Source organism: Amblyomma americanum, chromosome 2 (assembly GCF_052857255.1).
Source record: "Amblyomma americanum isolate KBUSLIRL-KWMA chromosome 2, ASM5285725v1, whole genome shotgun sequence".
Taxonomy (NCBI): domain Eukaryota; kingdom Metazoa; phylum Arthropoda; class Arachnida; order Ixodida; family Ixodidae; genus Amblyomma; species Amblyomma americanum.
The window spans coordinates 74,929,563-74,941,795 of NC_135498.1; the positions used below are offsets into that span (position 1 = coordinate 74,929,563).

General features: G+C 48.7%; 1 protein-coding gene across 1 annotated transcript; it reads right to left on the reverse strand.

Annotated features, from left to right (window-relative positions):
* Positions 1-5,841: 5,841 nt before the first annotated feature.
* LOC144118694 (uncharacterized) lies at positions 5,842-10,693 on the reverse strand. The gene is made up of 3 exons (XM_077651545.1): positions 10,278-10,693; positions 9,742-9,923; positions 5,842-6,175 (listed from the first exon to the last, which is right to left on the reverse strand). Exons 1-3 carry the CDS (start codon positions 10,637-10,639, stop codon positions 5,892-5,894), a joined length of 828 nt encoding a protein of 275 aa, XP_077507671.1. The 5' UTR covers positions 10,640-10,693; the 3' UTR covers positions 5,842-5,891.
* Between the last annotated feature and the right edge of the window lie 1,540 nt (positions 10,694-12,233).

The window sequence follows — 12,233 nt, forward strand, 5'->3', positions numbered from 1 at the left end:
TATCTTAGGTTGCACCGAAAACGATAACTAATTTACATGTCTCAAGAGGATATCACTGATGGCACTGTTGTCAGCTTTATTTTTAAATTTTTGCTGTACCTTCCGTGTGGTGGCAGTGCACAAAACAGCGCTGTCTGATCCGTGAAGTGAAACCAACGTATTCTTCGGCGCGCGTCCTTAGCCGGCCACGGGTTCGCTATGTAAGTAAAAAGGCGTTGCTAGTTGTGATGATGACTATGGATTTTTATGGATCAAGGGCACCTATGGCCAAAGGCGCCATGGCACAAGGTAGTTTCAATTCCTCAAGGTGGGGCCAAAGACCCATTTTCCAATCATTTAACCCCTGATAAGGGGAGCACCAGGCCAGGTCAAAGCTTGTACCCATTGTTTCGCCGGTGGGTACTTGGCGCCACTGGGGATCGAACCCCCCTTCTCCCGTATGCGAGGCGGACGCTCAACCATTTGACGATCGCTGCGGTCGTTGCTAGTTGTAATGTTTCAACCTGGCGCCGGAATGGCAAAAATACCTGCATATTCCAATGAGTTGGTGATAAGACATCGTGGTAGCAACAATCGACGACTTGTATGCTGTGATATACGCTAATGAACGATTTGGCGGTCAAGGACGGATCGCTCGACGTTCTCAATGCCTGGCGCTTGTCATCTCCTTAACGAGATATCTAATATTCCGAAAGGCGGCTTCCAATCAGGGAATAGCTACAGAAGGTTTTGTGTCAATCTTTGTTTGAATGAAAGAAAAAAAGCTGCACAAGATAGCTGCACCTGCTAGCACTGTATGCATTCTGGAGGGCGTTAAGACGCAACCGAGTATAGATAGTCCAATTAGGTAATGTATGATATGGCATGGTATGTGGTGTTCATCGTCCTTAATATCACGTAGTCTGTGATGAACTCTGTAGTCGAGGGCTCCAAGTTGATTTCAACCTCGTGAAGTTTTTTGACGTTCACTGACATCGCCAGTACACGGGCACTCAGTAGTAATGCCGTCCGGTGCATTCATGGTGCATTCATGGAATCGGGGCACTGATTCGCCTAACCTATCATAGCCACCTCTTCTCCAGGACAGTAAATAAGAATGGCAGCTTCGTTGAAATTTAGAGCACTAAGATCCCAGAACGAGCGTTAGGAATAGATCACCAAGCATGTCATGCCGGCAAGACAACTGCTTTTATCAAGACGCCACGCCTGCAACCGCTCTTAAGGAAATGCAATTTTCAAGCGTGTCTCCTGTGGTGCAAATGCTGCCGACTCAGATCCATAATCAATCACCCCCACTTTTCAACCTCAGCCAGGTTACTTGCACAATCCGTTACTGTTCTTCAAAAGCGGGGAGTATCTGATCATTTCACCAGGATTGCAATGAAAAGTTTATACACTCATACAAAAGTTCAGCGCCACGAACAAATGCAGCTCCTGGGATTATGCCCGACTCAGTCAAAAAGGGTTTTTTGACAGCTCCTCCAAGTGTTAAATTTCTCTAACCATCTGAAACTGCCGTAAAAGAAATCAGTACAGACTACTTTTCACATACACAAGCTTTCCGAGTTAACACACAAAACACCCTAGCAGAAACCTTTTCCAGTCCCGTCTCGTTCGTGACACTCTAATCCCATGGCATTTAATATTTATTGCGCGGAAGCCCCTAGAGTTAGCGAGGTGTTAACTATCCTTAGAGTAGTGCCGGCTAACGTACCGGGCTCCCTTGTCTCCGTCGATACTCCAGTTGTTGCGGCAGTAGTTGCAACCGTAGAGGCGTCGACAGCGGCTGTGCTCTCGCTGGGGTTGATACTCGTGCCGGAGCGGGCGGCCTTCGCTGACAACCCAAACCTTGCTGGGGACAGTGACTTATTCTGAGGTGAGCTTCTCCCGGATGCTCTGCGAGGATAATTTGGGAACCTTGTATGATAAGTGTGTTCCAGGATTTCTAAATTCCATTATGACCTTACTTGAGCTTTAGGTCGCGTATCAAAGTCTATTGCCTTTTCTCGAGCATCTAATAGCGTCGCCGCAAAACGTTTTCGCACTGCTCACGTGTGGCATCCGTACTGATAGTTAGCCGCATGTTACAGGTGGTAGCATTTTGCACATAAAATCTCGCTCTTAACATCGCAGGCCCTTACCCTGAAGCGAGTGACATGAGCTGTGAAGCCTGCAATAACCTTTTACGCAACTACCGGGCTTTACAGCAGAAACTTACCCGAACAACCGTTTCGCAGCGGTACCTGGTGACGGTATTCCGCGGCTTCTAACCGGACTTGCGTTTCCTGGCTGCCTCAAGGCGATCAAGCTGGCCATGCGGCTTGGAGTTGCCGATGGAGAAGCCCGGCGAGGTGATTTTGTTCCGGGGCTGCCCTTTGCGGCCGCCTTCTTGGGACTCTTAGCTCCGGTTCCCCTGGGCGCTGTTGTTCCAGGGCTTGCTGGGGCAGATCCCTTGCGAGCCGTACTTCTGCCAGGGCTGCCAGGTGACGCCGATCCGCTTGCCCGATTCTTGTTCGGGTTCGCGGAAAGGTGCTGCTCTGCCATCGCCTCCAAAAGCGATTCGGGTACGGGCAGAGCGATGTCTCCAAAATGGCTGTCTTTATGGTCTGTGCTAGCACACAGCGAGATAGCGGACGCTGACTGGCTCACGTTCCGTTCTTCCTGTTCTTCTTCCTTCCTTACTGATGTCGCGTGCCTGTACTAAGCGGAGTTCAGAGGCAGGTGTCGTTTTCTTTGTGAATCCTGATCGAACCCTTCGTTTCCAACAATTGCGGAGCGTCCTGTAGTCCATTAGACTATGGAAATAAAGTCTGTTTCTTGTTTCGTTCTAAGTAATCTGCTAGCGTGCTTGCCAATCCTATCGCTGCCCGCACGCCATTACGCCGGGTCAACCAACATGCGCACGAACCTAATTATTAAGAACCGCTATTAAGCTACGGGATTTACCCCAACCTTTGAGATTAACGAAAAAAGTATACGCCTAACCGCACAAAAATCTAATCACGGAGCGAGGGGTCATCTTATGAAAATTGCATTCGAATAGTTATATAAATACCGTCAAATTCAGCTATTTGTTTCGAAATTCGTACGGTCTGCATTGCGCCTTCTGCGGTGAAGTGGTTAACTTATAGCATATGGTAGGGGCATACCAGAAAACCCAATAATATCAACAACCAATTATCCAACAACTAAGGACTGGGAGGTGGCGCTGCCCTGCTCACATTCGGAAGGCCAGATTTTGCTAGTGAACGTGTCGAGAGCGGCGGCAAAACCCAATGGGCTCATGGAATCAGGGGCCACCCAACCATTTTATGCATTAAACGTTTTTAAAGCGAAAGCTTTACTACGCCAGCCAGCGAGCATTTCGGCTCGTCGCGCACTTCAGCCGTATGCCTTATGCGTGTGCCGTGGCCGATGAACGACCTTGAGCCGCCGTTGCCTAGCAGTGCCGCAGCTGCGCTCCAACAGATGGCGCCGCCGTCGGTGCCGCTGCCGTCTCCGCTCGCTCCACCAGATGTGCTCCACTGGCGTAGAGGGAGAGGAGGTGTCGCCTCGTGGGGGTATAGATATATATGCGCTTTGCCTCAGTGTATTGTGGTCGTTTAGGAGAGCGCGAAAGTGACGCAGCGACAGAACGAAGCGAGGAAGAGGCAACGCGCTCAAGAGGCGCCAGATGAAGGTGCCGCACGACTCGAGAAGAGTCGTAACGAAGATGCGGCTACAATTAGTCGTGCCGCGTCCCGGAGTGACTCTTCATCTGCGGAAGAGGCCGGTTTGAGTTCTCGAGAGCGTCGGAATGAGACGCTGCGTAGACGACGTGCCGAGGAAACGAAGCTTTCGAAATTAAGCTAGGGTTAACTAGAGCTAAACCACAGCCAATTTCTCGCTCTCTATCTCTCGCAGAGCGGCGGCCGATTCAATCCGGATATGTCATTTTATCAGAAGCCAATAACAACAAACAAAATCGCGTGTTTTCAGCACTGTTAAAGGAAAAAAACGAACATTTGTACTGTTAAAACGAGGGCCAGCACCAAACAATAAAAAATGCTAAACAGTATCGCCCATGTTCCTCTTGTCGCAAATGAAATGTCTCTTGTGTTTTTGATCTCTGATGACAGTGACTTGATAGGTCATTCAGAAGACGAAGGAGGCTGATTGAGATGATGATGATACTGCATGGTGACCTCCTCGTAAAAATGAAAGGGCGTGAGACAAAATAAAATTGTAGAAAAAGTCATTTTGGGTCTTTGTACCAGCCAGCCTAGCAACAAACTTTGCTTATTGCAGACAGACACGCCGTTCTGCAGCTTTGCATCTTGAATACTTTTGGGTAAGATTAAATACCAGCATCCGATGAAACCACAACTTTGAAATAGCATGGCGACCAAACAGCACACGGAAAAAAGCAGTATGTTTCACTACGCCAGGCCGAGAAGTAGCACGTTGCAACAGTTGCCACAAGCTCATCTAACGATGGCCAAAAAGTAAGAAACTAATTTATAAGCGTTGACTGATTATTCTCTTGTTACTCTCGAAACGGACTATGATGCGGTAAAGGGCCAAAGAACAGGAACAGCAGAAAAAATGAATATCTCTATTTTAGAATGGCATGCAGATTGGCTCTTTTGTTATTTGTTCCGATAAGAACAACAACAAAAGTAAGCGGACAGTATTCGATGGAGTGATCGTAAAGAAGGACTACATTTATTGCGGGAAGAAGAACTTTGGCTGCTGAACCGAAACGTGCGATGCATCCGTAGTAAAGTCGAGAAACCTGAAGCTGTTTGTTAGAACGTAATACGAGTCTTGTAATTACGCATACTAATAGCGCGAAGCCGTGCATAATGACGATAATGATGGCGGTGAGGGCGATGACGATGCGTAATTTTGACATGATGAAGCATCCAAGGAAATGGGTGTGGCCCCTGCCATATTCCAAAAATGTCCCTCAACATTTCTTGTGTACAACGTCGGGAGTATACTAGAAATATAACCTTAGAATTCACTTTCAGTGGATAAATTCATTTTCATTTGGTCTCTACTACCTGGATGTACTTAATCATGATGAAGTTAAGTCAGCGATTTCGAACTACATAGCATATTGTCACCGAAAGCCGGCAGAAGGGGCAGAAGGGCACACCAGGACTAGCCAGGCAGGCACACTCAGGGAACGAACGCACGCGCTGGGGAAGACAAAGAAGACCAGCGGGTGCTGTCCCACCGCATGGAGGCGCCAGTAAATGGCTAACACTGTGGCATTATTTTGATAGCGAGCTAAACAGCCATGTCAAATTTATTTTTGATAAAGTGATGACAAGAAGTTACACCAAGCGCTCAGCCAGCCTGCACATCTTTTTGCCTCGCCCATGCTGTTAACGAGGGCAGGTGAAATTCGATGGAAAGCCTCAAAGCAGGACGATGCACTTCAACATGACTCCTAGAAAGCCGTTTACAGGCATACGTCAGCATCTTGTTGCTCCCGCGTTCCACGCAATTACGATGAAGGCAGCGCAAGGCCCGAGGCACGGTCTGCGTGTTAGGGGTGGTCACGTGATAGCGGGCGATCCAAACCCGTGCATGCGATCTACGTGAAATCCAGAGAACTTGGCTAGGCTGATAGAGCTGTAATGGACGACCGCGTCCTTGTTTCCATCAAACAGATAATTGCGGATTGGTAAATAGCTGCATTTAAGGCTTTTATTTTTTGTTAGATTTTTTGTAATCAAATTGGGCATATACAATAATTGTTCTTGTCGAACATCAGAAGAGGTATGAGCTAACGTGCCTTTAGAAGACGTTTTTCCATCTTCCCAATAAACGTATATTTGATAGCCCCTCCGGGAGGCGAAAAAAAAATCGCATCATGTTCATTCAAGATTAAGCTGAAATGCTCAGACGCCTATGAATTCGGGGGATGCTAGCAAGGCTTCCCCCGTCTGGTTACGGCCACCGCGGATATAGATGCCGATGAACACAGCGGTGATCACCGCCGCGAGGGCTATGACAACAAAGCAACACAGAGCCTCGGGCGGGAGATCGCAGCACCGGGTCGCACGCGCTCGACCGGCAGTCTTCTGGTCTGTCGCTTTAGCCCTCGCGGACTCGTTGTGGTCCAATGCGCGGCGCTCTGGGGTCTTGTGGGTAGCGGCCACTCTGTGATCGGCAGCTGCTGAGCCTGTTGACGAGCAAAGAACGCCATCAGTCCAGGTATTCCACCGCGCAGCCCCACAAGCAATGCGACGTGAAAGCCCTGCTCACGCACTTCGAACGTGTACCGGGTGTTTCAGGGAAAGAGATCACTAATTTTCAAAGACAGGGTTTTTGAGGTACAGAGAAGCTTTTTGCGGCACTGTAATACCAGCGTTGACGTACGTAAAAAAAAAAAACAGGCGAAGCGTGTTGGCTAGTAAAGTGATTAACTATATTCTAATAGTTATATTTTAACTATTACCGACCGGCGCCTGACTAATTAATGACTTGTAGCCCGCCGTTAGCTATAGCCATATAAATTTTCAGAATTTCGAAAACGTAATTACCATTCCGTTTCTGGCTCGACAAAATTTGGATACACCGCGCCAAAATATATGCGGTTTCGAAAAGCATGCAGGCAAAGCACACCTCCGGTACACGTAACTAGTCGAAATAGCCAAATTTGGTCGAGCGAAAGTGCCCAAGGTAATCGCGTTTCGAAATTCTAAGAACTGATGTGGCATTTTATAACAACAACAATGACCCCACCCATAATCTCAAGCAACTTGATTTTATTTAATAAAGCTTTATAGAGCTTGCACTTATAGTGGTCATTCCCCGCATTTAGCCATTGTCCGTCCGTCTGTCTGTCTGTTTGTCTGTCCGTCCGTCCGTCCGTCCGTCCGTCCGTCCGTCCGTCCGTCCGTCCGTCTGTCTGTCTGTCTGTCTGTCTGTCTGTCTGTCTGTCTGTCTGTCTGTCTGTCTGTCTGTCTGTCTGTCTGTCTGTCTGTCTGTCTGTCTGTCTGTCTGTCTGTCTGTCTGTCTGTCTGTCTGTCTGTCTGTCTGTCTGTCTGTCTGTCTGTCTGTCTGTCTGTCTGTCTGTCTGTCTGTCTGTCTGTCTGTCTGTCTGTCCGTCCGTCCGTCCGTCCGTCCGTCCGTCCGTCCGTCCGTCCGTCCGTCCGTCCGTCCGTCTGTCTGTCTGTCTGTCTGTCTGTCTGTCTGTCTGTCTGTCTGTCTTTCTGTCTGTCTGTCTGAAGCCTGTTCTGTGGCAGGCTGCTCACTTGCCCACAGCCAAAGAAACAAACACACAACGGCTAAATGCGAAGAATGGCCATTGTAAGTGATAGCGTACCAAAAGGTTTATTAAACAAAAACAAGTTGCTTGAGCTTATGGGTAGCATCCTTTTTGCAGGGCTCCACAGGCTTGACCTGCTCTGTGGGCCTGTTGGACGAGGGTGTATTGGCCCCCCAAGTTATTTCTGGTCAGCAGCGCCTCCTACTCGGTGGGCAGATGTGAAGCCTGCCCACCGTGTCAGGCGGTAGCTCATTACTCGTGAGAGGCTGGTACGAAGAACAACCTGGATCGCAACCCAACCCAAGCAAGCCAAGCCCCTCGATGGCAGCACATGTCACAGGCAGGCAGTAACGCATCGTTTGACCGCTGCACCACTGTGCAAGGAGTAATATGAAGACTCTGAGGGATCTATGAATGTAAAGAATACCAGTTTCGTATATATGGCCATTTACTTATTATCGCTATCCGAACAAGTGCCATCCGTGAACACTGGATCTGAACACCAGAACCGAAGTGAAAATCGAACTGCTAGTGGACCTAATTCGCATTTGGCATAACTAAGCAAATCGGAAAACATTTTTTTCCCTCCTCCTTCTCATCCTCTAGACCTCCTTCGCGCCGGCGGTCCTCGCGGTTCACAAGAGGGGAGCGCTGGAGAGTCTGGCACACCCAGTGCTGAATAATCCTTTGGCGCAGCTTCACGCTGTGCAGCTTAGTCCTCACTGTTGGCACTCAAGTGCGGTTAAACGGCAGAAGTCTGCAAAGTGCACTCTCATCTCGTGGACCGGCTTGCGGCTTTGCTGTGTAGACCTAAGGGGACTTCAGGTGTGGCTGAATCAGAGCGCAGGTGCTCTTGATGCCACCTTCTGGGTCGACCATCGGGCAGTTTGGAATCAACGATGAGGTCGGCCGACGTAGCAGTCTATTTTGCTGAAACTTATGTGGACCGTTTAAAAAGCTTCGTGCATAGACAGGATCCCCTGGACGACGCCAAGCAGTGTTGGATGGACGTTCTTTTCGCGCGCAACCTTCTGTTTTAGCTACCTTGTCATAACGGTGGACCTCATGTCAGATTTCAGCAGTCAGAGCTGTCTTCAACCTGCGTCTCATCATCAACTCAGCCGGTGAGCACACAGTAGTCTTGTGGGGGCGTTGATCAAAGGTTAAGAATTATGCGGGTTATCTGACAGTCGAAGCTTCCACGAAGTGCCTGCTTCAGCTTCTGCTTGATAGTTTCCACCCCACACGCAGCAACACTATTTGACGCCAGGTGATATGCTGGCGTCAGCACATGCTATATGCCATTTCGCTGGAGGAACTCCTCGTAGCTGTCACACACGAACACTGGCCATCATCCGAAACGGTCAGCTCTGGGAGCTCTTAGGTATCGAACATGATCACATAGCAACAGAAACAACTTCGATTTATTTCTAGAAGGTATCAATCAGAATCATCAGGTAACGATTCCTGAGAGGCCGAGAAAAGTTGACAAATACTTGCGACTACGGCTTCTCAGGAAAAGCCCATGGCGTCATTGCTGCCTGTCGCGCCGTTCTCTCGTTGTCTCTACACACACAGCATCAAAGCGCAGTGCTATGTCTTCATCCAGGGTCGACCGCCACACATGCATTCGTGCCACTACATCCATTTTAGAAATAGCAGGGTACCTGTGACAGGATAGACGCCATACTCATATTTGAAAGGTTCTAGAGATAACTGATTTGACAAGCGGAATGTTTTCCTGCACGCGCAATTTCATAGTGCGAATCAGATATGGGTTCAGCACAGGATGCCGCAAGTGTGTTCCAGTCCACAAGGGGGTCGCTACGTATCTTAAAGTTGCAGTCTGGTGCCGTTATGGCAGAGATCAACGTATTCATAAGCGTTGCTGATAAGACATCGTCCTAGAAAAAACAGTGGACGATTTGTATGCCGTCAACTACACGAATGGACTCTCCGGTTCAAGGACAGCTCACTACAGGTTCTCCGTATCTGGTGCACTCATACTCTTCTAGAATAAAACGTCCAAATGTACCGAAAGACCGCTTCTCATCAGAATCTGGCTAAAAAAAGTTTCGTATAAATCTTTGGGGGGATTTTTGGGAGAAAGTAGGTACGCAGAGGGGTGGTCTTGAATGCTTTTTATAAGAGCGCAATGTCTGTTTTTTTTTCTAAAGCTTCTTATACTGTTTATAGGTCTATGTGCTGTGCGTAGCATTACCAGGTAGCCGTGTAGTAAATCCCATTAGCACATGCAATTTGCGACACTCCAAGGATTCCTATCCAGTATGTTAAAAATGGGTGTTAGCCTCTATATTTAAAGCTTGTTTTTCGCGTTCTGACCACGGAAAAATGTAGCTGCTCCTTGCCCATTCAATTCATCAACCTCGCAATGCATAGCCTGCTGTAAGGAGCACCTTGTGGCTGTATCTTTTATAATGTATGAAGTTTCCTTGCAGTAGCGCCGGCCAACATACCGGGCTCCCTTGTCTCCGTCGATACCCCAGTTGTTGCGGCAGTGGTTGCAACCGTAGAGGCGTCGACAGCGGCTGTGCTCTCGCTGGGGTTGATACTCGTGCCGGAGCGGGCGGCCTTCGCTGGCGACCCAAACCTTGCTGGTGGCAGTGGCTTATCGTGAGGTGAGCTTCTCCCGGATGCTCTGCAAGGATAATTTGATAACATTGCATACTCAGTGCGCTACTACGTGACCAAACTGCATTATAGCGATGTTACAGCTTTTGGCTGCGCACCTGCTGTGATTATCCTCTCTCGAGGTTCTTACATAGCGTCGCCGCCAAGTTTCTGAATTGAACATTTTCTTATACTGTAGGGTTTTTGAATGTGTACTGAACAAAAAAATGGCACATGGCAGCTTTTCGTGCATAAAAACTTACGCCATCCGATCTCGTTTTAAGCTTCGTGGTCTATGCCCTGAAGTACAGGATATGAGGTTTAAAGTCTGTAATGAAGGAACTTTATGCCAGAACAATCGGCCAATACAGTAGGAACATACCCAAACAACCATTTCACAGCGGCCGTTGGTGACGGTATTCCTCGGCTTCTAACTGGACTTGCGTTTCCTGGCTGCCTCAAGGCGATCGAGCTGGCCATGCGGCTTGGAGTTGCCGATTGAGACGCCCGGCGAGGTGATCTTGTTCCGGGGCTGCCCGATGCGGCCGTCCTCTTGGGACTCTTAGCTCCGGTTCCCCTGGGCGTTGCTGTTCCAGGGCTGGCCGGGGCCGATCCCTTCCAAGCCGTACTCCGCCCAGGCCTGCCAGGTGACGCCGATCCACTTGCCGGTTTCTTGTACGGGTTCGCGGAAAGTTGCTGCTCTGCCATCGCCTCCAAAAGCGATTCGGGTACAGGCAGAGCCATGTCTCCAATATAGCTTATCTTTTTCGTCTGTGACAGGACGCCAGCGAATTGGCTGACGCGTGACTTGCTTACGTTCTTCTTCTTCTTCTTCACCCCAGGTATATGGCACATACCCACGCGGGGGGATTGGCCAAGGTGTAGTTGAATAAACAACGAAGTTTCCATGGAAGATGATGACAAAAATGTAGCACCAATCGTGAATTTTGAAAAACCAATGAATAAAAACAAGAGAACAATAATGACAGTTAAATAACAGACAGCATTTTGGTGAAAAAAAGTGCTCGTAGAACTTTAAAAGAATTAGCACATCAACCTACCAGTTGCAATTATGTAATGGGGGAGAAACCCACAAATAGAACCCAATGCAAATCCCTTGGCGTTCGCACCAAACGATAATAATACTGGCAAAGATAAAGGGAGCCCTAACCTGGAGAGAGGGACCTCCAGGTAAATCTTTCTCTGAAGTGCGAACTTTGGACAGTAGAGGAGAAAATGGTCTAAAGATTCAACTTTCCCACATGCGTCACATAGGTTCGTCGGAGTCAACCCACACCTGCATAGATATAAATAATAATAATAATTGGTTTTTTGGGGAGAGGAAATGGCGCAGTATCTGTCTCATATATCGTTAGACACCTGAACCGCGCCGTAAGGGAAGGGATAAAGGAGGGAGTGAAAGAAGAAAGGAAGTAATAGGCGCCGTAGTGGAGGGCTCCGGAATAATTTCGACCACCTGGGGATCTTTAACGCGCACTGACATCGCACAACACACGGGCGCCTTAGCGTTTTGCCTCCATAAAAACGCAGCCGCCGCGGTCGGGTTCGAACCCGGGAACTCCGGATCAGTAGTCGAGCGCCCTAACCACAGAGCCACCGCGGCGGGTATAGATATAAATTCAAACTTGGAATCCTGCACCGCAACCGCGTCATTGTTACCTCACAAAGCCTGGATTTACACGAACGGACGTTCCAATTATATGCTAAGTGCTGATAGTCAGTGGTATTTAGTAAGGGATCTCGTAACCTGGCTGATATATGTAGGAACCGCTGAAACCTGGAAATCGCCAGCAGGCTGAAATTCGGGACGGGATGTGTCACTGACCCGTCAAGAGCCGACCTTGCTAAGTAATTCCCTTCTTGTTCTTCTTCCTCCCTCACTGATGTCGCGTGCCTGTGCTAAGCGGACCATATTTTTCTTTAGTTGAAGAGGAAGAGGAAAAAGAGGAACAAACCTTATTTGGCCGAAGGTGCAATCTACGGTCAAAAACAAACGGCCGAAATGCCGAACTGCTCGTAAGTGATCTGCCCCCAGGGCCAATGGCCATCAACTATACACGTCCGGATGGACCTCAAACCGCACAGCATGATGAACAGGGCATTCCAATGGACTTATCGGCGCCTTTACCCGTGAAAAACTGCCCTCGCGTAACTCACAAGCGTCCCTCAAACGAAAGCCAACCGATTTCATCTTCGGCAAGTGATGGCTCCCAAGGCAAGCGCACTTGTCGTACGATCGAGAACTCGGTGGAGCCTACACCCGGATCGTCGTCTTACAAAGTGACCATAAAATCACTGGCCAACAAAAGCCGCACAG

Coding starts and splice junctions, on each gene's coding strand:
- LOC144118694 (XM_077651545.1), bottom strand. CDS start 10,639: ATGGCTCTGCCTGTACCCGAATCGCTTTTGGAGGCGATGGCAGAGCAG. Junction 9,924..10,277: donor GCTGTGAAATGGTTGTTTGG/GTATGTTCCTAC, acceptor TTATCCTTGCAG/AGCATCCGGGAGAAGCTCAC. Junction 6,176..9,741: donor GACGGAGACAAGGGAGCCCG/GTATGTTGGCCG, acceptor GCTCGTCAACAG/GCTCAGCAGCTGCCGATCAC.